Below are 24,726 nucleotides of genomic sequence, written 5' to 3'. Positions count from 1 at the left end.
AAACTTCCCTGTCTCAGAGATGGAGACCACCAGCTCAGAACAGAAAGAAGCTTCAGGCCCAGAGGATCTGACCATTTTTGATACTGGAGGTGTACTCTGTGCTACAGTTCAGTGCATTTGGCTGTTTAATATCCTCAGGGTTTTTACTTAAAATTTCAGTACTTGTCCTGTATCTTCCAAGAAGCATTAATTGCATTGTGTGGCAGGCTGCAGCAGCAGGCACAGCCATGAGGGTATCTAATTTATTCACTTGTGCCACTTTGGAGACTTGAGAGTTGGTGCTTTAAAGCTTCCAAGATGAAGCACAAGGCACCAAGAGCTTACACAAGCACCAGGGTGGAAGGAGGAGTTCATGGCCTTATGCACTTCACATATTGAGAAAGCACTTGGGCTTTGGTCACAAGTTGGAGAGAGAGGAGAAAAAAAAAATAATTATGTGGGATCACTGGGTGACCGCAATCCCTTTGAGCAGGTGGTAGCCTAGATTTTATGTCCCTTGTCTCTCTGTCATTGACAACTCCACACTTCCTTGCATATGGAGGAGCAGTTTCTAAACTGGCATATAACCAGTGCAGGTTGCTTTAGAATTTCCTTGAAGCATCATAAGACCTGAAGCAGGGTTGTCTCTAGAAGGGTCACATAGTTTTCTTGCCCTATTCGCTGTACCTTGTTCTCTTCGATGCCACATTCAGGTGAAAGTTCTCAGCTTTCATTTTGCCTGATTTGGCTCTGAGATCTGAATCTGTTCTTAGTAAATGCCATTTCAAGGACATTGAAATAAAACAAGTATCTGTGAGAGAAGAGGAAGGCCTGGATGCTCTGAGCAGAAACACAGTAGCTGTTTGGGAGGTTTTCTGCAAGAGCATGCTGGCAAAAATTTTTAACTAGAGCTGGATCTCTACAGTTCTCATTCTGGGAAGAAGCTTGACGTTACATAGCTGTCCTCAGACACATAGTAGCATCTGAGATTTTGATCCTTCTTTTTTTTTTTTTTTTTTTTTTCCCTTCTCCCGAGTGCTTTGAATCACTGCAGTTGGCCCTGTGTGACAAGGAATTTTCTTGTTGCTTTTGGAAATGCCTCTTTGTGCCAATGATTTCACCTGGCCTCAGGTGATCGCTTCTGAAGCACTGAGCACTGGAGGGTTGGTGTGCGGTAGACTTCTGTTTGTTCCCATCCCTTTAGTCTGCGCCACAGGCTCAGAGCTCAGCCTCTAATTCTCTTTTCCTTTCCTGCCAGACCCTGGATGGGCGCATCATAGTACGTAGCCATGCCCGGGTGTCGTCCCTGACTCTCAAAGAAATTCAGTACACGGATGCCGGAGAATATGTGTGCACAGCCAGCAACACCATTGGGCAGGACTCCCAAGCCATGTACCTTGAAGTGCAGTGTAAGAAGTGGAGGAGGGGGTGGGGAGAGTGTTGACGTGTTTAGAGGGGGGACTGCTTTGATTTCATTTTCCTGTGATGAGACTGAGGCACCTACAGCTAGGGAAATGTAAGTTGTTTAGGTAGAGGGCATGGGAAGCAACTCAGCCTGAAATAATTTCACAGAATCACAGAATGGTAGGAGTTGGAAGGGACCTCGAAAGATCATCTAGTCCAACCCCCCTGCGAAAGCAGGACCACCTAGAGTAGATCACACAGGAACGCGTCCAGGCGGGTTTTGAACGTCTTCATAGAAGGAGACTCCACAGTCTCTCTGGGCAGCCTGTTCCAGGGCTCTGCCACCCTCACAGTGAAAAAGCTTTTCCTTATGTTAATGTGGAAATTTTGTTGGAGACATGTCGCTGTGTGCGTACGTGCAAATGTTTGCTCTAGCTATCTCCAGATGGGATACTGTTTGCACCTTGGGAGGATTATGGGCCATGAATCTGCTGCAGTACCACATGTTGGGTGCGTCAGAGTTCTCCCCCAGGAGAACTTCCTGGTATGCACTTCCCTAAATGCATAGCACGCTGCCTGCCCCCCGTCCCATGCTGCGTTAGGAGCAGCCTTTGGGACTTCAGTAGGTTTGCTCCTCATACTCTTCAGCAAAAGCTACCGTCCATCCCCCCAAATGAGAAGACAGTTCCCATTTTCTATGTTAGAATCCCTTCCCCACATTAAAGTGGACCCCAGCCAAGGGATCCTTAAAGTGAGGCTGACTGGGCTACTTTAGGAGATCTTTCTGTGTCAAATTGCTTTCACAAATGTGTCTGTCTTTCAGATGCCCCCAAGCTTCAGGGCCCTGTGGCTGTTTATACCTGGGAAGGGAATCAAGTGAACATCACCTGTGAGGTATTTGCTTACCCCAGTGCTGTCATCTCCTGGTTCCGGGATGGACAGCTGCTTCCCAGCTCAAACTACAGCAACATCAAGATCTACAACACTCCGTCAGCAAGCTACCTGGAGGTGAGGAAAAGCAAGGAGGGGAGAAGGCATATGCAGCCAGGAAGGCTCAGTGCAGTCAAATAATTTATGTTCCTGACGTTGAAGCAGTTCAGTCTTCTGTCAGGGCACCTTGTTGGTAGACAAGAAGTTGTATGGTGTTTCTGGTGCATAAATGCTAAGAAAATCGGGTTATAGAAGACACAACTTTGACTTTCTGACCACTGCAGTTCCACCCTCTGTGGGCAGTGCTGAGAGTGTTAGCACATGTGCTTTATTGTGGCTTCTCTCCCCAGCAAAATGCAGAGTGCATTGGCCGAGAGGAAAGGGTTTTCTGATCTGAGCATGAGCCTTCATTCCTTCCACAGGTGACACCAGACTCTGAAAATGACTTCGGGAACTATAACTGCACTGCTGTGAACCGCATTGGCCAGGAGTCCTCAGAGTTCATTCTTGTGCAGGCAGGTGAGCAACCCAGGCGGGGAGATAAGGAAATGCATATGCAGCCTTATCTGCGTGTGCAGCTGAGGTGACAGAGTGACCGTTCCTTTCTAGTTTGTGTTGGTGGGGTAGCAGGAGAGCCAGCTTCTACTTTGAAAAAGACTGTTCGTAGATTTTTGCGTTGAGATGGGTTGCAGACAACAAGATCCTCTGTATCTCTGTTTCCTTGTTTCTGAAGGGTCTTGTTCTTTTCTGTGCTTCCGGTACACTTTAACAGAGCTGTGATCTTTGATTTCTGACAGCCGTTGTGTATGTGTGCACATGTGCTTCTCAAAATAAGAAAAATATCCCTAATAGTACAGGTAGTGCAAGATAGAAACCTCAGAGCACTGTGCACCAACCAAAGAGACCTGGTGTCTGACTGCAGGACAGACTGGCAGGGCCTCTGGCGTCCTCTCCGGGCTGCTATAGAGACCGATTTAGGAATGGTCAAGCTGGGTGTTGGATCGCCCTGTGGAAGAGACTGTAGGGACACACAGTAGCATCCAGGATGCTCTTGCTATTCTGCTCTAGTTGTACCCCTTTCGAAGAAGGTACTGTAAGTTTCTGGCCTCTTAAAGGAGAGATAAGATGAAGGTCTCTGCACTGTCTGATTAGCATTCTTAAGCCCCCTCTTAGCAGTCTTCCCCTCCTGAGGGGAGCCTCAGACCTGCCCTTCTCCTCTCCTGTGTGAAGCTATGACAAGGGTGTGTTTGATATTCCCAGTTTTCTGTTTTCTTTGACACCGGAGCTCGTTTCCTACTGTCTTCTGTATCACTGGTTGTTTTCCCTTCCTTCCCCAGATACTCCGTCCTCTCCTTCCATTGACAGAGTGGAGCCCTATTCCAGTACTGCCCAGGTGGAGTTTGATGAGCCTGAAGCTACCGGCGGGGTGCCCATCCTCAAGTACAAAGCAGAGTGGAGGGCACTGGGCGAGGGAGAATGGCACTCGAGGTTGTATGATGCAAAAGAAGGTAGGACGATAAAACAAGATGTTGCCTCTCCCACCTGCATCTCAAAAGACTTTCTTTCCCTTAGGGGAAAGCCGGAATGGAGGGTTCCATAGCTTTGCAGTTTCAGCTCCTATGTTAAGGCCCCAGACATGTTCTTAAACGTTTGCTTTGCAGTGCCGCCTTGAATTTTTGGGTCAAAATGGGGGCCCCGCTGTGCTGATAGCTCTACGTGCGTGACAGGGCGCCAGCCTTCTCCACCTACAGAGTGCGTGTTCATCTCTGTATCCCTTCCGTGTTCGCCCCGTCCTGTCTGAATAATGTGGGGAACCCTGTGCCTGGTATCGAATGAGGTTTCTCTTGCTGACTGGGCAGTGACTTTGTGCTTCCTACAGAAGGCTTTTCGAGCCTTGTCTGTCAGCCCCTTTCGTTAGCCCACAGATCCCCTTGGAACATAAACCCTTCTATTGCAGAAGCAAGTCTAATTCCCATTACCTCCTGTCTTGTTATAGCAATCTATAGGAATACACACTGCTTAAAATGTATCCTTAAGTCTAGTAAACTGAAGGGATTTTGATTTGGGAGCACTGTGAAGGAGAGTTCTATTTCAGAGCCAAATCTTCCACCGCTGGTCCTGGCTGGAACTGAAATTCTTGTAGGTCCCCACTGGGGTGATGTGATCATAGCTAGTCAGGTTAATTTTTCTCATTTCTCCCTTTGTGTCTGTGCAGGAAAAATAGACCTTATTTCTTTCTTTGACACCGCAGCAGGTTCTTTCCATCTTTTACGTTGTGTCTGACCTTCTAGACTGTTAAAGGAGAGAGGTGGGTTTCTGTCCTGCTAAGGGCTTTGCTTTCAGTTGGATCATGCAGCCCAACAGAAGAGCAGTTCTAGGTGGTATGTCTGCTACAGCCAGAGCCCTGCATGACAGTGGTCTTGAAGAACACCATTCAGGGAGCTCCTTGGTACAGGCCAAGGGCTAATGCCCTCTGGTGTCTACGACGAACTCCGCTACATCCCCTCTAGAGAGGCTGAGGCCATACACCTCTAATCAGCTGGTTGATGCAGAGGTGGTAGCTCTGACCTTTCTCTCTGCACTGTTTAGTGAGGCTGGGCCCAGAAGAGGTCTCTGTTACATGGGGTAGGCATGGCAAAAGTATATGATAGAAACATGGCATTTATTGTTGTTTTAAAACCTGACCCTTTCTTTGCTTTTCCTCCCTTGTTTCTGCAACAGCAAATGTGGAGGGCATGATCACTATCACTGGCCTGAAACCTGAAACAACGTACTCTGTGAGACTGTCTGCAGTCAATGGCAAAGGCGTGGGTGAGATTAGCCTGCCATCAGACTTCAAGACACAGCCAGTTCGTAAGTAAAACTGACACCTCCCTCTGCTTCTCTGGTTCTCTTTCCTTGCATCTTTCCAGGGAATCTCTGCCATGCATGGATGACACCTTCTTCTCTTGCAGACCTTGCTGCACCCTTTGTTTTTTGTTGTGCTTTTTGATCGTAGTGAATTTCATTACTAATTAAAAATGTTCTTTGAAGGTAGGAGGCAGAGGAACTGTTTTATTTGCACTGGTTTTTGCCACGGGTTACTCATATAAACTTTGTATTGTCGAAGAGAAGGGGCTATGCAATGGAGAGTTTTAATAAGAAAAAGCAGCAAGTTGAGAAGGGCATTGGTCATAGAGAGTGTAACGTCATTGTCTCAAGGCAGGCTTTTTTGCAAATTGGAAATTAAGAGGTTTGACATAGGACTGGCCGTGAACTGTGCAGGGAGGGGGATTTCTCTTTTCTGCAAATTGCTGCTTTAAGATGCCCATGCAGCATGTAAGGTGATTTCTACAGCCTCTTGTCTGCTTTACTTAGGTAATCTTCTACTCCAATGGCAGGTTGCTCTGCTGTGGCCTAACACTTTCCCTCCTGTTTCAACTAGGAGGCAAGAATTAAAAATGAGAGAGTTATTCAAGACAGGAAGGAGAGAAAGAGGAAGGAAAGGTGTAGAGCGGGTAGGGGAGAAGTGACAAAAGCAGGCTAGGAGAGAGGTGGTCTCTTATCCTTGTACACATCCAAGTATTAGGATCTGTATTCAACCGCCCACAATCCCTGCGGTGGTTCTTTCCCATCCCCTTTGCATTTAGATCTACAGCCTATTCTTCTTCCCACTGTTGCACCCAGACCTATTTCATAGCTCTTTTGAAACCGCTGTGCAGGACCGTCTTCTGAATTCAGAGCTAGCAATATTCTTAGCCCATGTGTGTGCATGCTTTGAGGCCCTGTGAGCTGTGCATGGTCTTGATTTTGTCCACCAACGTCGGCCTCGCTAGAATTGCTGAGCAGTGTGGGACAGTACACATGCCTTGTTGCTCGGAAATCCCAGGCCCTGTGCAGTAAGCCAGCCCTCACATTGATGTCTAGTCTGTAGCGATAACTCCTGTAACCTACTCCACTCCCTGGGGTTGGATTTGAGACAGCTGTTGGTATTTTGATTTTCCAGCTCCATGTTCTCTATCTCCTCATCTCACCTCTTCTACATTTTTTTTTTTTTTTTTTTGTTGTTGTGTCTATCTCTGTCTTTTCTTTTTGTCTGTGTTCCATCCATGGAAAAACTGCAGGCATCCCTCACTCACGTAAGTGCCTCTCTGCATTTCTTTCACTCTCTTTTTGCATTCCTAGAGCGTTCCTCTAACATACATAATATAGCTTTTAGTCTAATACCTTTTTCATCTCAGGGTCTTTAGAAATGAAGTTACCTGGTACTGTCCTTTTTCTAACAAGACTGACTCTAGAATAGTCATCCTACTGTGGGTAATACTGCTCTTTTTAGAACAGAATTGGGGATTAGCATCTTTGTCTTTATTGTAAAGCATGCGATTCAAATATTTAACTTGGTGATTGTCTAACAATAATAGCTTGTTGTCTATGGAGTGGAGTAGTGGAAGGCTTCATGTTTATGAATTGATTAAAAATTTTCAAATTTTAATGAAATGCAGATAATTCGGGAGAGAAAAACCCAACTGTTCAGTCAAATTAAGAGCCAACCAAAAACTTCAGAATTTTGCATATCTTCACAACTTTGAAAGCAAAAACTTCAAGAAAGAAATACACGTTTTTTGCCTTTTCTGACTAATACTTTTTACCATCAGTAGTCTTTGGACAGTCTTCCAGCACTTGTGTAGATTGTATGCTCAAATAAATAAACCTCATACTAAATAAAAAAAATGCATGTTTCCCCCTTCCCAATGCAAAATGTGTTAGTGAGGTTTGATGGCTATGTTTTCATTGTGGTTGGGTTCAGTAAAACATTGTATGCTGCATAGCTTTGTGCCTTTCAAATCAGAGTTAATCAATGGCATCTAAAAGAAATGTCTTTATCTAAGTGAGCATTGCTCTGTTATTGAAGTATGTGTCCTTATGGTGAACTGTTATTCCCAAGACTGCATGGGCAAGCTTTATGAAGCTGCTGTCACATGCTTTGAGATTTCTGAAGCTGAAGTAAACAAAGGAAAGGATGGGGGGTTTTAATGCTAGTTAGAGGATTTGAATCATGCTTGTGCTGTTTGTCCTTAAAGATTGTGTTACACAAAAGTTTGGACTTAGTGGACCACTAACAGGATGAATGGATTGGTAGTCAAGCTGGATAAATGAATGGACAGGTGGATAGACAGAATTGCAAATTGCAGTAGTTACAAAGAGTCAGCTGGTAGGCATGCTTCCAGAACGTATGTGCAGTCTGTGGCCTAAAATTGTTTGGAGCCTGTTAATTTCAGTAGAAGTAATATATCCCTTATGTGAAGTTAATTGTGGTTGGTATTATAACTATCAGACAATGATTTGGTAGGCCCTTCTGAATTGGAAAGGGAGGTGAGGGCTTAGGTATTCAGTCTCTGTGCAGATCAGTACCGCAGGAAAAGGGAAAAGATCCAATTAAGAAGAGAGGAAAAAGAACATTAAAAGCTTTGTTTCAGCCACATCGACAGAACTGTCTGCCAAGCCTCGTGTTCATCACTTGGGGACAGGTATGTGGCTTTGAAGAACATTAAATCATGCTTGTAGTAGAGGTTTTTGCCTTTTTTTTTTTTTTTTAATTTATCTGGCAATCAGCTGTCAATCAGTCTGTAGTCCCTAACTGCTCGCCTGTAAGCTAAGTTCCATTTCTTTTTTCTTTCTTTGTGGGCTATCACATTTTTTAATTTACCAATTAAATTCTGCTGATGCTCTTTCAAGCACTTTTATGCCTTGCAGCTGCGATCCTTCTGAGCATTTGGTTCTCCAATTCTTTCTCTGCTCTCTGGGATTCTCGAAGCCCATCTCAGATCATGAACTGGGTTGCAGCAATGGTGAAGAGATTGTTGGCACAACAGAAATGATTTTTTCATCTGTGCCGAAATTCCAGTCACACACTATTACCTGTTTGTGGGCAAAGTCAAAATCGGGAAAAAGTTGAGTGTCCCCTAGTCTGGTGTGATTTGAAGATCACAGAAATGTTTCAGAAATTTTACAGGAAAGACTAGAAAACTGTGTTTTGACACCAGCCGAAGCTGTAATTCCAGACTAGCCAAAGCAATGAGTTTTTGTTGCCCTATTATTTAAAGTTTCTACTTGATTGTAAAAACTGACAACATTTCGTTAATGTCTGCTGGGATATGTTCATAGTTATTTTGATTTTTAAATTTTCCTTGATTAAGCAGAAACTAGTTTGTTTCAGAGGTGCGTGAAGGCCCAAGTAGTTAGTGATAATGATGTACTACACTAGCACAGGTGAGAACTGTGGAGTTGGGAGGATATCTGTCTAACTTGACCTGGGTTTGTATTTTCATCCCAACAATTTGCTGGTTTTCTGCATTTCCTTATAATTCTGAAGACAAAGGCTGCAACAGACCTTGTGAACGGTTTCTTTTTGAGCCCCAGCTGTTTCTTGCTGTTGTGCAGGTGGGACCCAGATATGTGTTAAACCATGAGACTGTGTGTATGGTGTTTGGTTTTGATATCAAAATAAACCCCAAACAACCACAAACCAAAAAAACCCCAAGAAAACGACACTGAAATAATCCTCAAATTCCACCAGGTCCTAAGCTGGCAATAGGGTAGTCAGCAATGGCCTTCACCAAAACAGTGGTTATGTAGGGTGTGTTTTGCTGCCGTACGCACAGTGCGGGCCAGCATCTCTGCTGGCCGTACACGGTGTCGGTTTGAGCTCCTGGGAATGCTGGGGAACAGTGGTGTGTGTTCAGCAATGCTGTGTTACTAGAAATCCTCACAGAGGATCCAAAACGCAGGTCCGGCAGAGTGCGTTTGCTTTGCTTGAGCTCTACCTGTAGAGAGGCTGATCTGACAAAATCTTACCGATTTGTTTTTTAGTTTTCCATCTTTTGGCAATGCTTACAGGAATCAACTCCCCTCCTCACCTTCCTTTCTCTTTCTTTAGCAAGTACTGCTGCACCCACCTCCAGTTTAGCAGAGAGTGAGTATGGTAGAAGAGGCTGTTGTCTTTGTTCCACTTTGCTCTGCATGCGTCTCCTCACCGAGTGTGGTGCAGTCTGCCTAACATTCTTGAGTGTTTTCCTTCTTTTCTCTCTCTCTCTCAATTTTTTTTTTCCTTTCCCCGAGTGAAAACTGAATCTTCAGGTAGAGGAACTACAGATAAGCATGTTTGCTTTCCAGGACAGAAAAGCTACAGAGTTCCCGCGTATGCTAGACTCATGGAAGGAGAGAGATCAAGAGAAAGATGCAGAGTGAACCCTGCCCATGTGAAAGCTGGTTGTTGTCGCTGGCCTTTGCTGTTAAGATTTCTGATCAGTTTGTGTTCCATTCTTGGGGACATCTTATGGGATATGCTTAGCTTTTGTAGTGTGAAACTAAATTTCCTGAAATCAGCTTAGCGCAGCAAATAGAGTCGAGTTTCTCAGCTAAACAGAGTGGAAGATACTCAAATGATCAGCAGGGAATGCCTTGTGCTTACCTAAGCCTGTTACTAAGACACCTTCTGGAGCTGTGGAAGAAAACTCATTTCTTCATATCCTGCTTCAATCATTTTTTATAAATCTGCATAATCAGATTTAGGCTGCAAACTGCACAAGGGTCTATCCTGTTCTCCCCTCACACCAGCAGCACTGACCTAACCATGGGTGGAAAAGGAATTCGCAGAATTATAGGACATCTTGAGTTGGAAAGGAGCGTAAGGATCATGGAGTCCAACTCCCTACTCCTCGCAGGACTACCTAAAACTAAACCACATGACTAAGAGGTTGTGACTGACCACCCGCTCCGTGAAGAACCTCCTAATGTCCAATCTGAACTTCCCCTGCTGCAGCTTTGTAACATTTCCTTGTGTCCTATCACTGGTCACCAGAGAGAGGAAATCGGCACCTCCCTCCCCACTGTTCTCCGTGAGGAAGTTGTAGACTGCAGTGAGGTTGCCCCTCAGCCTTCTCTTCTCCAAGTTAAACAAGCCAGGTAACCTCAGCCACTCCTCTTAAGTCTTGCCCTCGACACCTTTCACCATCTTGGTCGCCCTCCTCTGAAGACCCTCTAATAGTCTGATGGCCAAAACTGCACACAGTAGTCAAGGTGGGGCTGCACCAGTGCAGTGTAGAGCGGGACCATCACTCCCCTCGACCGGCTAGCTGTGCTGTGCTTGATGCACCCCCACAACACAATTGGCCCTTTTGGCTGACAGGGCACACTGTTGACTCATACTCAACTTGCCATCGACCCAGGTCTCTTTCTGCAGGACTCCTCTCCGGCCTCAAGATGTCCGATTTATCCTTCTCTGGAGCTGTAGTTCTCTGCCCAGTCATGAAGACATGACAGGGACAATTATTTTGTTTTTAAAGATGTTATATAGAATAATAGAGAAATGCTTGACAGCTTGTGTCTCTCATGCTGCATTCTTCCCAAGGCTTTTGGAAGTAGAGACATTCCTCTTTGTCCTTCTGTTCTGGTAATCCTTGTATTCAGTGCTTGTACAGTCTGCCTTTGCTCTTGGGAGTGGAGTGCTTAGCAGGATTCCCAAGGGGCTTTTGGTCTGTCAGCTTCTCAAAACTGCCTTACTTCTCAAAGGTGCTCACATCTTGCTGGGCTCTTAGATGTTTTTTCCTCCTTTCTGCCTGCACCCTGGCCCTCGTGCACGGAGGTGAGAAAGAATGGTGTACCAGGAGGGTAAGTTCTCATTAGTCCTTGCTCCTTTGTCTTTTATAGTTCGGCAAAAGCTAGCGGTGGGCTGCTGCTCTAGAGGGCCTCCCAGAAATTCCAGTACTTAATGGGCTAGCACCGTGTGAAGCTAGGTTGCTGTTTGGGCCGAAAGTAGGCAAAAATGCTGTAGCTGTCTCTGAGACAGAGAGCTTTAAAACTCTTCAGGATGAGAAAGCACTAGTAGTGACCCTTGGAGCCGCAGCTTGCTGCAGGAACCACACAGTGCAGGCTGGTTTCCCTGTCCCCTGGGTGGGGGGTGCACTACATCTGGCAGCACAACTCTCCCTGTGAAGAGGGGTTGGAGAACAGCAGCAGAGCACAATTTTTGCAGCCTTTTCAGGTAATACGCATCTGCCATAAGGATTCAGTGTCATTCTCACTCTTCCCATTAGACCTCCTCTTTCTTTTCTATCGCTCCTGCCTCTTGTAAACTTACTTACATGGTATGCTTCACCTTTACATGTCCTATCTATCCTTCATGTTTCCATAGCAACTCAGCCTCTTGCTGAATCCAAAAGCTCAGAGCCACCAAGTGAGTAGATGGGAACTGCTCCCCTTTGGTCCGGAGTGCTATTTGTTATGCTGTAGCCCTTCTATTGAGGGAATTAAAGTGCTTATACTGCATTTTTTTTAATGCCTGTTAACCAGTAATCTGGCATTAGTGTTGTGTGAGCATGTAGCTGTTAAGAACCCAGCATGGTACCACTCTTCCTCCTCTTCCTGCCATCCTACCAAGCATGCAGTAAAAAATGGAAATACAAGATTTAGAAGAAACATGGAGGGGGAGAAAGGGATGGGGCGGGGGGGGGGGGGGGGGATATGATTTAAATGATCATTTCCAAAAGGAATGTTTTCCTTTCATGTTTTCCATGAGTGGTTTTAGTGTTAAAGCTACCTTTGCAAAAGGGACGTGGACTAAATAATCTTCTTGCTACCCTGCCTTGTTCTATCTTCTGTGATTTTAGGGAGATACAGTTGATATTACAAATATGGATGTTGGATGTTGAAAGAAGATGCAAATGAGGAGGTAGAATATCTTAAAGGAGAGAGGCCTGTGGGGAGAGGGAGCATTGCCCCATCTTACCACTGATGCCCTGCCTGCGTTAAAAGAGGTCTAAGACTTCACAAAAAATCCATCTCCGAAATGGGAATTGGATTCAGACTCTTTTAGTTCTCGCTCAGTTCCTTGTTGGTTAGCTAGCCATTCCTAGTGAGATTGGATCAGGTATGCAGATGCTTCCATGCTGGATTTGAATAGTCCAAGGAAAAATGGCTAAAATTTGCATTGATTTGTATGTAAAAGAACCATTTTGAAATGTCTGGTTTAGACTAGCTGTCAAGAGTTCAGTGACACACCTTTCTGATACTGAGTGGGTGTATCAGATGTGTAATTTTAACCCCTACTTACGGGAGATTTATAGCCAATCACATGCCAATATGAGAAAGCCAAGCAAATATTTGCCACACAGTCCTTCACGACAAAGAAAAACACTTAGGGAAGGCACAGGTTTACGCGGTGCATATGTGTGTCTGAACAACTAATCATTTATACAAAGCCAAATGCTTTACTTTTGATTTGCAGTAATAAGATGTATGTGTTTCTGCAAATACGTTTTTTAAGATAAAGACCAGTGTGTTTACCTGTAGTGGCTTAGAAAGGGTTCATCACTTGTAGGTGAAAAATACTAAAAGCATGAAGTATGTGATTATTTTGGGATTTGGGATGGAGGAAGAGGATAATACGGCTAGCCTAGAACTGTCAAAGGAATTTTAAAATTATTACTGAATTTGACTGGTCCGTTCCATGGTCTTACACATGGCATGAAATGTCCTTTTATCTGCCAGTGACCACAACAAACGTTTTCCTTCTTGCAGTATTTTTCATGTATTCAACGTACCAAACTATAATTCCTGATGCATCTGAAGTGGTAGTGGTTCTGTATTGCTGAAGAGAACTTGTAATTTGAATCAGACTTCAGAATCAGGAGGGTGGGGTGGAGAGGGTGAAGGACGGGGGAAAGACGGCAACTGGCAGGTCTCCTAATAATCTTTTATTTTATTTCTTGGGAGGCAGAGACTCCCTTATGGCAGTTCATATGTGGGGCTAGGAGATAGCACCACTTGTAAGGGAAAATGTTGTGTTAATGTTTTGCAGAATATTCTTTATTCCTTAAAAAGTATGGGTCCTTTTACCCAGAAAAGATACTAAGAGCTAGCTCATGATAAACATTTTCCACACTTTTTTGTTTGGTTGCTGGGGGTGGGTGGAGGGGGTTGTTTGTTGAGCGGGGGGATGTTGGATTTTTTTTTTTTCAGGGTGAAAGTTTCCATTTTCACCTACAATGAAGTTCAGGCTCTTCTACTGAATAGAAGCAGATCTGACCTCTCATTGCCTCGTCGTCATTTGTGCACATAGTCAATTTATGCAAATAGTGCACAAAACGAACGTGTCTACTAAGTTGTTCTGCAGCATATGAATATGCCATGTTCAACAGCATGAAAAGGCTTTGGCACAAGGGAGATGCTCTTATAACTTTGCATCATTTAATTATTGATGATGCTGCTGAATGATCTTGTGTCTTACCCTAACCTAACCTCGGTGGTTAAATGAATGAAACCAAGAGCAACTGGAAATTGAGAGCTGCTGTGTAGCATCACGAAGCCAGGAAAATGAACAATGAATCTAATTGAAACCTCATGAAGCTGAAGAAAATTTCTTCACTGACTTCAGTGAGTTTTTGACTTTGTGATCAGTAACATATGGGAGATGCCTGTAGTCATGCAAGAGGCTTAGGAACGCATATCTCCTTTGACTTAATCCTCTTACGTCGCTTGGATAAATAGTTCTGTATCAGTGGCTGTAATGGAGTTTTCATTGCAGCTCTCTCCACTATGGTATCTGTTTTGCCTAGCAATGTTTGAGGTCACTTAGAAAAGACGGGGGTTTTTTTCAGTTGAGGTACTAATTTGGGTCTTTTATCTAGTCTCCTGGTTTTCCAGAATCTATAGGAACTTCTGTCACATTTACTAGATACTGGCCAGGATATCAAAAGGTGCAGGATAAGGGAGGTGGAGGACACTGAGCAAGAGATATGCAGGTGGAAAGCCAAGTGTGAGGTTTTTTTCTACAATGTCTGTGCTGTCCTGCACAGTGCATCCAGTCAGTTCAAAACAGGTCTTGGGAGAAAGGTCGTGTGGGCATCTGAACGAGCTGGTGGCTCTTTTTGCCTTGGAATTTCTTTCCCCAAGAAAATGGGCCTGGCCACCACATATTTGTTAAAATAAAGTAGATGTGTGTATGTATGGGAAGCTTTTCTACATAAAAAGTGAAAATTTGATGCCAGATGTTCATTAATTCATTTGTCTTTCACACTCCTTTTCTTTTTCCTTTCCCTTTCACTCATTCCAGATTTATCAGGAAGTAAGTACAGATGTGTATATTCTCTGCCACTGCCTGTGTCGAACCAAATCCGAGAGCTGCTATTGCGGTGCCTCGAGGCAAACAATGCTGAGGTCCCTGTTTCCAAAGGAATGTAATGTTCAGAGACAGCTTTTATCCAAGAGCTAGTTAGCTGTAGAGTTACGGAGAAGCATTTTCACAGAACAGACAAAACTGCCTCTCTTTTTTTTTTTTTTTCTTTTTTTTTTTTCATGCTTTTTAAAAATACGATCTGCAAGTAAGCTGGCCAATGGTCCGTGTCTCTTAACAAGCCCTGATAATAACAGTAGCTGTGAAAGACATTTTTATCAGGTGCAGTAGTCCTGAGAGAGAGACAGCTGACTCTGAAAGCCCATGTGTTTTCAGATTCACGTAAGTACTGCCTGTGATTAGAAGCCCACATGTACCAGGGCCTCGTTCCTCTTGCAAGCTCCAAGACAAAATCAGCGTTCTGACTACCTGACTTCTACCCATGACAACAGGATGAATTTCAAGGTTTTAACCGAAAGACAGTATTTCCAAATGTCTTCTGTGTCTTAGAAGCTCATCCAAAGTAGCTTTTGGTTCTATTTATACTGCTAATTTTGCCCTTGATCTTTAACTAAATTTTTCTCTCTGGCGAAGTGATCTGAAAGGCAACCTCTCTTGCCTGTTTTTAAATCTCACGTTATATTAAGTTGACTCGGGATTTGGAAATCTGTTTCCTCATGAGCAGAAGACACTGAATGCTTTTCCAGGCAATCTTACAGTAACTTCCCTTCATCATGCACCTGCCTAGAGTTCCACGAGTCTGTGTTTGTAACTGGAGACAAGGGAGTGAAAGCTTAGATGTAACAAACGGATTTTACATTTTGCACCATCAGTTCTTTCCCCAGTAGTGGTATACCCCTAATCTTGTCAGATACAGGCACCCAAAAGATTAAAGGTTTAATTTTCTTTACGTCAAATTAACAGGGAAGTACCAGAGCACTGTGAAGTGGCATCGTTAAGATGAGAGAGAGGAACGATCAGGAAAAATGCAAGTTATAAAGTAGATAGTAATTTAGGAAGGGAAATGGAGTGTGGAGTTAGTGGTGTCCTCCAGTCCAACAACTGATTTTTTTTTTTTTTATTCCCCTGTCCTACAGTCTGTGCACTTTCATCTCTTTCAGCAGTAGCTGTCTTCCTCATGCCACCTTTGTAATTCATTTCCAGTGCAGAGCACTTAATTTCTCTCCTCGTTGACAGAAACCCCCCTTGCACACATGAAATCATCAGTGTAATTCATTGTACGTGCCTCATGCTGTTCCTTGAATCTTCAGGCTGAATGTGTTGGACTGAGTTTGTGCACTCTGAGTGATAACTGTCAGTCTGACCAAATTCTGGTTGCAGCTCTTCGATCAAAAGCTCTGTCCTTGGAAATGTGTACACATCGTAGGTTTTTCTCTTTTTCAGTTGTTATTGTTGTTGATGTTTAGGAGGACATTGGTTTCTGCAGAGGGGAGAATACGTCAATATGAAATGCCAAGGTTTGTTTTCACTGAACTGTGTGGGCTACAATTTCGACCGTGTCACCTCTGCTGCCTGGGCTGTTTCTGAATAACAACGTATTCCCTTTTTCTTTCCAACAGTCTTGTGGATTCCTTCAGCTGTCCAAGTTCTGGCGCACACTCTACAATAATTTTCGTTTCTTCTTTGACTTGGTATTAATAAGCAGTGATGAGGCTGTGCCTAACACTCGCAAGGTCGTAACTCAGTGCTTTGTGTGGTTTTAATATTCTTATATTTCCAGGCGATTTTACTGTCTCCCCAGTGTTTCTGATATATACTGGCTAATTTAATTTTGTTTCTATTTTATTTAGTCTGTAATTCTGTTGTTGCTTTTTCCCTTGCCCATTGTTTACATCAGTTTTTTAATTTTTTTGTATTTTCCATGTGACCTCCTCCACTTTCCTTTCAACCAATCATGTGCGTGCGTATCATGTGACTTTGTCATGTGGCTTGCATGGTGCTGATGATGTCGTCCACGCTGGTGAACAGAAGGTAAAATACTTTGTTCTGAATGGTTCCCTAGATGGGGGTGAGGATTCCCCTCTGGTCAGTGACCAGGGATCTCCAAATTCATTCACTCTGAAATCCTTCTACAAGCCTTTTGGAGAAGTCACTCACCACTGTCTGCATGTGAGGAACTCAACTTCAGTCTTCCACGCTGAGCTTGAAAAAACTTGGGGGGAGGGGAAAGACAAAAATCGTGTGGCTCAGTCATTTGCTTCTTTCACTATCAGAATCCAACAGTCAGCGTCCTAGTAAGGTTCTAAAACTCTCTGGCATTAACATCAATGGCAAAAAGCCTTTCACCTCTCAGGGTGCCAGTGTGCCAGCTGCAGACTGCTAGTTGATGGGAGATTGTGGGTAAGATGCTCGGATAATGTGAAGACCGTATCTCCTGTTGCTTTAGCAATATTTTGACCCTAAGCAGTGTATGTTTATATAGATACGCACACACGTTCACACTATACGTATTTAGTAGCCTATCGAAAGGATCTGAAATTCCCTATCTGAAATTTCATTATTGGTAAGCATGTCACATTATGATTTAAGAAAGAATTTTTTATTTTTTTTTTTTATCATGAGTGAAACTTAAACACAGCTAGAGTGGGAACTATGTTTTTATAAAGTGGTGAATATATAGGCACACACAGAGTACGTGACGGGAGCTAGACTTCGCACAATTTGCATCATAACTACTACTGCACCTCTCTTACCAGAGCACCTCATTCCTCCCACACCGTATCTCGGAGCCTGGCAAGGGATTTCATCTGAACTCATTTACCAGCGACAGTTACAGTAGCTGGTGATCTCCATGAAATCAAGAAGCAAATGATTGACCCTTGCAGCGTATGGAGATGAAATCAGTCTCCAAGTAAAGCATGTGGTAGTGAAAACAATTTCTGCAACACTGCGATTTATACACCTTCAGTTATTACTCTGTGCATAATCTAAAGCGGGGGAGGGAGGGAAACTGCTGCTTTTCTGCTTCCCCAGCTAAACAAATAATTTTGAATACCAGAAAGCAATTGGCTTTTTTCAATCAATGAATTCTGAAATCACCTTATTGTCTTGGACCACCACCAGGAAAGGATTTAGGCTGGGGTTTGCCAGGAAAACAAAACTAACACCAGTAACCTTCCCACATGACTGCATGCATGGAAACAGCCCCTCTTCCCCTAGTCTCCGCCCTCTCTGGTCAAAATCCAGGAGGACTGAAGACTTAAGTTGTCTTGGTTTTGCATGTTCTTCTGTCTTTGTTCCTTTTTTTGATTGTTGATGTTTGCTTCTCTTGTGTGCATTCTGAAGACTCCCTACCTATTCTTTCTCACCTGTGTATATTTACAAGTCATGGAGACTTTCCATAGGTATGGCTGATGTTTGTTTCAAATTGTGACACTAGGTCACAATCTAGTCCTATTTACATGATGGTGAAAAATTGCAGAAATCGGCTGCTTCCTTGTTCACGTGTTGCAGAAATTACCACAGACTGCAGTCGTATTCTCTAAGCACAGCAAGGATGCAGGATCTTTCTTCGCTGCCAGCTGGGCAAGGATTTAAGCTCATATGGAAAGTGCTGCAGTTGGCTAGTAACCGATTTGAGCTGCTCTTTGAAGGTGGGTGGAAGGAACACATTTGATAGGAGCGGAGAAGAGATGTGATAAAAGTCTCTGCCCTCTGTGCTGCTATCACTTCTGGAGCCCAGCACGCATTCAGTGCCCTGTGACTAGGGAGAAGTTTTTTCATATTATCTTATTTTTTTCCCCACCTCAAGTTCTCAGTATTGCTGCATGCAGTCCTAGTGCTTGTGGCACTCTGAAAGCCAGATACTGCTGCTTCCGAAAGCAAAGTACATCAGACTAGTATTAGATCAAGGAAGCACTTTGAATAAAAATTGAACAGCGCTGAAAGGATACCAGGAAACATTTACTGGAATAGGCAGATTTCTGCAATATGTCCAGTCAGCTCAGTGTAAATGGGAGATCCCCAGGCATGTAGCACACCTTTGTAATGCACTTCTGCTTTTCAGCCCCTGTCCTGTAGGGAGGATGCATGTTCTGTGAGCATGAGTTTCTCCTCTAACCTTCTGGCAACAACCTTCTCTCTTCAGCTACTGACATTTTGACTCATTATAGGGTTGCTGATTCTGCTGGACTAAACATCTCCCACTAAACTACTTCCTCCTTTGTTTGAAACTACACACTAACCCATTCTTAATTTTACAGCCTTGTATCCGGTTAAATCTGCCTGCTTAAGATAAATTAAATGCCATGTGTTTATGGAGAGAAAACTAAACTATTCTTCACCAGAGCTTGCACTGCTATACCTGTTCGATTTCCGGAATTAGGAGTGGTCCATGTTCTCCTATTTGAAGAGAATGTTTCTCAGAGCAGAAGTGCTTTTAAACTGTTGGGGAAGGAAGGAATCGGGAGCTAGAAACTAGACAATTCAGAGTGAAAAAGAGTTTCAGCAGAGAGGGTAATTGATCATTGGAATGGCTGTGTATAAGGTACAGCAGCATCTCTGACATTTAAAATCAATCAAGAATGAGCATGTTTCCAAAGGATGTTCCTTCACGTTTTGGTCTTGGTGCTCAATCACTGGAAAAAAGTGATGTTCCTTTTTAACTTGAAGATCTCTTTACTTATTAATTACCTCTGTAAGGTGAGGATGGGAAAGAGTACTAAGGAGATGTTGATCTTGTACGATCTAGTTATCAGTGAAGCCATTCATCGAGTCTACCACAAATATGGCAACAGTTAAGCATTGCTGCTCATAAATTATGTTTCAGCAGTGTCAAGTGGCTCAGTGTCCAGCAAAATAAGTAGCCATGAATGAATGCCCTGCCCCCAGTTGTTACTGGGAGCTCGTTTCTTGTGTGCAAACAATGATAGAACAAGACGTTTGCTTCTGGTTTGTTTAATTATTGATTAATAGTCATGACACAACTATTGCAGTAATAGCTTCTTCAGCTCAAATCGACTCAATAGTCAAAACCAGTAACCTTTGCAGTGATATTTTTCTTTTAGGATTAAGGAAATAAGGAAGTATAATTACTTGGTTAATCTGCTATTTTCAGTATGCCTAGGTGGGGTACTTCTGCTCGTCTAGAGCTTGCTTGTTCCCATTTAATGTTCAACCTGCAATGCATTCGTAATTCCAGGAGAAACATGGGCTGGGAAGGGCTTTTCAAAGGTGCAGCCTCAGTTAGTTGGGCAGTAAAGATAAAAATCCACCCTTTTGTCTATACAGTAGATGGCAGATGTGGTCGTCACTTAAACATGAGATTCTCGTGTTCTTTCTCGAGACACGAGTGGCACTGTCCCATGCGAACCAGAACTCCAGGGGACTGTGTAACACCTGTTGAAACGTAAATAGGAAAACCTATTCCTGTGTGCCATCTGCTTCAAACAGCCCTAAAGGTCCATGCATGGTCACCTTGAGAGCATTACCTTTGTTTTCGATGTACAGTCACTGAGAAACCTGTCCCAGGGTGGAGTACAGCTCTTCAGTGACCAGCTCGTATCATGGGAGTCTTGTAATGGGGCTACAGGCAGAGGCAAGGATTTGCAAAAGAGAAATATGACATTGAAAAAAGGAGCATTCCCTCTTTACGTCTTTGAGAAGTTACTGTGTTGTGAAACACGAATGTTTGTATCTCACATCAAAGAGCTCTGTGTGTCCGTGGATTGTAATTAACCTTCTTGGAACGGTTGTTGTGTTAGAGCGTGTATTAGCCTGCAAGAAAGTCGAGCTAATCTTAAATTACTGGTTTGGTCTAGGTCTTGCAGTTCTCATTGATGTTTCACCAAAAAAAAAGTGTTTGGATTCTTTCTTTCGAGGGGAAGGGGGCTGGGGGTGGAGAAAGGCTTTAAATTACTCATGAAGATCAACGTGGAAAGACACTGGAAGATTAACCTTTCTCCTCTAGCCAGTCAGAAATGCATGTGCTCTCCATTAATAGCTGAATACAAGTCCGGACAGAGCAGACTTAGAATTGAGAATGGGTTTTGGGTTGAAAGAAGGTCCTGTAAATTCCCATGACTGATGTTATCTTTCAAAGTTGATCCTAATAAAACTACTGAGTTGTTATTTCCTTTCACTTTTAGTATAATGCAACAGAACTAAGTCTTTTTAAAAGTTTTATTCTAGGCAACAGGCTGAGCTTTTAAAAAGCCACAAATGTTCCTTCAGTGTCCTGGGTTTGTTTTCATTTGATTACATGCATGCTCTTAAGTCATGAATGTCCCGATTTCGGAGGCTTGGTGTTGCTCTCGTTGGGCTACATTCAGAATTGCATCATCTTCTAACTGTATTTCACCACACTCCAGTGTATCAGTGAGCTTGTGTTCAAGAAGGCCCCTTGTCCAAAACACAACTGGCACTGCAAGTAAAGACAGAGGTGCTTTAGCCGAACTGTTGGTCCCTTTGGGCTGGAACGGTAAAGTGTGTGCTCAGCCTTAGCAACCCTGTGCAAACGTTGGGGCCGCAAACAGGCGGGAAGTGTATTTAGGTTCAGGGTGCACAGCACAACGCAGGATGTGCGTTGTCTGCTGTCTTCCCTGAGTATAAATTTCCTGTAGCCAGTTCTAAATGAGCTGTTCACCACTCAGATGAATAAACAGAAATACTTCCAAAATGCATAAAGTATGCATGGCTGTGGTTAAACAGAGGTTTAGGAATTGTTTGCTTTTTAACATTCAACCACTTTAATTGTTATATAAAATACCTGCAAGAATTAGGACCCTGTAATGAGACCAGCCAGCAGAGTGTAATTAATCTCAGGAGTTTTGCTGGAACTGCCAACGGCAGCTGATTTGTAAATTTTAACTTGAATAGCTGAAATGTTCCGAAGTTCTCAAGAAGTTTTTAAGCCCAGAATTCATGGCTTAAGCACTTAGACTACATCACAGAGCCGATACTAAAGAAGTCAGAAAGTACCATAAAACAACCTAATAAGCTTCAGTAAGATTTACGATAAATTTTGTCAAGTCGTACTGACTTTGGCTAGCATTTGAACTCTTGGGACATTTCAGGGCTGTAGAAATAATAGCTCCGACTCCAGTCTCAGATGAGCCTTGGCACAGAGGATCCTAAGCCTTTCTTGCCTTTACGTAAACTGGAGCAAAGCAAACATAAGAGGCACTGACAGAAGGTTAACAGGATCTGGGCTCTTGTGTTCTATGTCACTTTTGAAGAGAGACCAGTGCTCTTTAACCATTTAAGTTCTCTTGCTAATTTGGTACTTAGCTTGTTGGGGACGGGCGGTTGTTTGGTTGATGGGTTTCTTTTTCCACAAACAGGTAATAATGTCTCTGGCGTAGTAAACTTGTGGGCTGTCAGAGCACTTCAGAAACAGTTGATCTCTGGGGTAATATGAAAGCAGAAGGCGAAAGCATGTCCCTTGAGCAATTTGCTGCAGTATTTCTGAAGGAGGGGATGGGGGGAGAGGTGTCTATAAATACGTAATTGGACAATCTGTGGATTTGACTTGTATTAGGAGAGGTGTTATAGTAAAGGTGCAAGAAGGAAGTACTTAAGTCGGGATTGGGGAACCATCCTCTGCCGGTTATGTGGGCAGGTTATGGAGGAATTGGCTAGAAAAAGCAGTTGTAGAGACATGGGTGTGAAAGGGTCTGGTTGTAAATCAGCGTGCCCTCCAGGGGCAAGTGACATTTCCGTTTTCTGCTGATGTCAGGAGTGCAAATTGGGAAATGATAGCTTTTTCTTTTAAAAATGGTTCTTACAGAAGAGTTAAAGGGTCTAGTTCTCTCCGGCCTGTGTTTGTTGCAATTGGCTACACCAGTGCAAGCTGAGTGAAAAGATGTGCTGTTGTGATTTTTTCCACACTCATTTAAGTGAGCACACCAGTGAGTCTCTGGTCCGGCAACTATATAACCTAAACAACATTCAAACACATGTGTGTATGACAATCATCATGTCCCTTTTCAATGATGCTCTTTACATCTGTGTTTCACAGGAGCAGCCTGCCTGTTTGCCACATACCCTATCTTGACATTTTTACAGGTGTTTCACATCAGCCTTCTACCACAAAAGTAGTGAGGAACTGGTCATTGCTTTAGGATATTCTTGGGGAAAGGCGGAGTCTTTTTCACTTAGCTTCTGACTCCATTCTGGCATGCACAAAAATGGTCGTGTGTATCGGCGAAAACAAACTACCAAACACAAGATGTACTTGGATCGTGCAAGTATTTGTACCCTAGACACACAGTGTCCTCTGTGTCTGGGTCAGAGTGAGGCTGATACCCTGGCAACTGAGGATAATGAAGTGCTTTTCTGATTTTGAGTACTTTTTCCCTAAAGATTATTTTTTTACAAATAAACATAAATCCACCATTGTTTCAGGGGAACCCAGCGCACCCAAACTGGAAGGTCAGATGGGAGAAGACGGAAACTCCATTAAAGTGAAAGTCATCAAGCAGGATGATGGTGGCTCCCCAATTAGACATTATCTGATCAAATACAAAGCTGTAAGTATGACTGACACTTGAGCCTGATTTGTTTTTAGCCTGTTCGGTACTTGGGCTTCACTTTGTAGGCAGACGACTCCGAAGCTAAGATCCTGTCCGTAGGCCTGTATGGGAGTGTATGCTAAGCAGGTGTGGTAGAAGCGTATAGGGTAGGAGACATGACGTGCACAGAAGCAACATACAAAAATCTTTGTCTCGTTTTCTTTCCTTTCTCTTTGACTATGAAAGATTATCTCTCCGTGCTGTCTTCTGTAGAACAGTGAGCATATGGTAACTACATGCACGTAGTATTATTTCATTTTATATACTTCTGAGATGGGATTACCAGCAACAATTTAAAGAGCTGGGGACCAGAAGCTCATAGCATAGAGCATTGCCCACCTTCAAACATGTATCTAATCATAACATTCCATTGGTCATTGAAACTGCCATATTTGAGTGATGGGTGCTTCGGTACCAAATTATTCTGCAGATTATTGAACAAGATGCTCAATGAAGTGAGTATAGACAGATAAAGTGAGAGGTGCTGTTGGAAGCGGTTGCCCTTTAGGCCTAACTTAATCAGCTCTCATTATAAATTACCCAGAATTGCAACATATATGATTGTCTGAGCGAAACATCTAGCCCTAGTCTTGGGAAAGAACATCTGTGTGATGAGCAGGTAGTATTGCTGTAAGCAGAACGTGGCCCTTGTTTTTTGTTAGGTAGTACTTGATGTCTTTTTTCCTACAAGAGCACCCAGTCAGAAAGGCAGCTTAGAACATGCTTGAGGACTTTGAGAGAGGGTCAGTGAGAATATGAAGCTCTTCAGAGGAGCAGAAAGAATTGTCAGAAGTTGTTGAAGCTTTTTTCTGTTGTCTGCACACTTTCTCAGTCTTAATACACCTGGGGGCAGCTCAGCTGTCCAGTGTGTTTGAGCTGAAACGTGGAAGTTTTCCTGCTATTAAGAAAGCAGGACACTTTCTCAGTGACTGAGTCTGCCAGATGTGGTGCTGAACCAATAATTCTGTATTTGCTATTAGTCATCTTTTCTTTATACTCTACAAATGAACAATCCTTAGCGTGAAGGAGGAGTCTTGCAGAGCAAACTTTGCACTGCAATCTAGAAATATCAATAGTATTTGTTACCACCATCATTTTGTGCACTTCAGGTTAGTTAGAGCTGCTTAGAATGGGGAGAGTCTTTGGAAAGTCAAAGAACAATCTAGTATCACAGAACCGTACATTCCAGCAGAGACAGGAAAGTCTGTTAGCACTCTCTAGTCCCAGAAAACTGTCTGTCTCAAGGTGCCTTGGCAGGGGGGGTTTCAGATTTGGATGAAATGTACACCTGGATTTCCTGAAACTGGAATCATCCAAGTTATTCATCATATGCATCTTTTAAAATCTCTCTGAAGCAGTGCAGAATAGAATGGTAGTGGTAAGATAGGCCAGCCCCATGTTAAGAGGTAAATCTCTCTTGCTCAAATGATGTAAATGTAACGTACGAAGACATGAAAGAACGCTCTTACAGTGCTTTGCAGGGCAGAGATCCACAGAAGTGGCAGCTTTTTCCCTCTGAAATGGAAGTGGTCTAGTCATATGGCAAAGACGAGAGGCGGAACTGAGGGATTTTCTTCAGGTGTGGTAACACTGCAGAAAAACAGGATTCTGAGCAGGAAAGCGGCTGCTGTGGTATCTCTTGTCCCCTCCACTTAGAGCTAACAGCACATGAAGTTTTACGACCCTGAATTAGCTGAGGAGCGTGTGCTTGTGGAGAAGCCTCCCCACTTC

The 24,726-nt window shown here is 43.4% G+C and overlaps 1 protein-coding gene across 1 annotated transcript in view; it reads left to right on the top strand.

Moving 5' to 3' along the window:
• The window catches only part of NCAM1 (neural cell adhesion molecule 1), a 59,331-nt gene that overhangs the window by 17,580 nt on the left and 17,025 nt on the right, over positions 1–24,726 (top strand). Inside the window, exons 10-16 of the mRNA XM_086476774.1 lie at positions 1,238–1,388; positions 2,207–2,391; positions 2,736–2,832; positions 3,651–3,821; positions 5,035–5,166; positions 6,417–6,431; positions 22,829–22,953. Coding sequence (XP_086332900.1) covers positions 1,238–1,388; positions 2,207–2,391; positions 2,736–2,832; positions 3,651–3,821; positions 5,035–5,166; positions 6,417–6,431; positions 22,829–22,953 — 876 coding nt within the window. The remainder of the gene's footprint in view (positions 1–1,237; positions 1,389–2,206; positions 2,392–2,735; positions 2,833–3,650; positions 3,822–5,034; positions 5,167–6,416; positions 6,432–22,828; positions 22,954–24,726) is intronic.

The sequence above is a fragment of the Leptosomus discolor genome, chromosome 22 (assembly GCF_034619465.1).
Source record: "Leptosomus discolor isolate bLepDis1 chromosome 22, bLepDis1.hap2, whole genome shotgun sequence".
Taxonomy (NCBI): Eukaryota; Metazoa; Chordata; class Aves; order Leptosomiformes; family Leptosomidae; genus Leptosomus; species Leptosomus discolor.
Note: the sequence above shows the minus strand (reverse complement) of the source record. Positions and strands in the feature narration are given on the sequence as shown.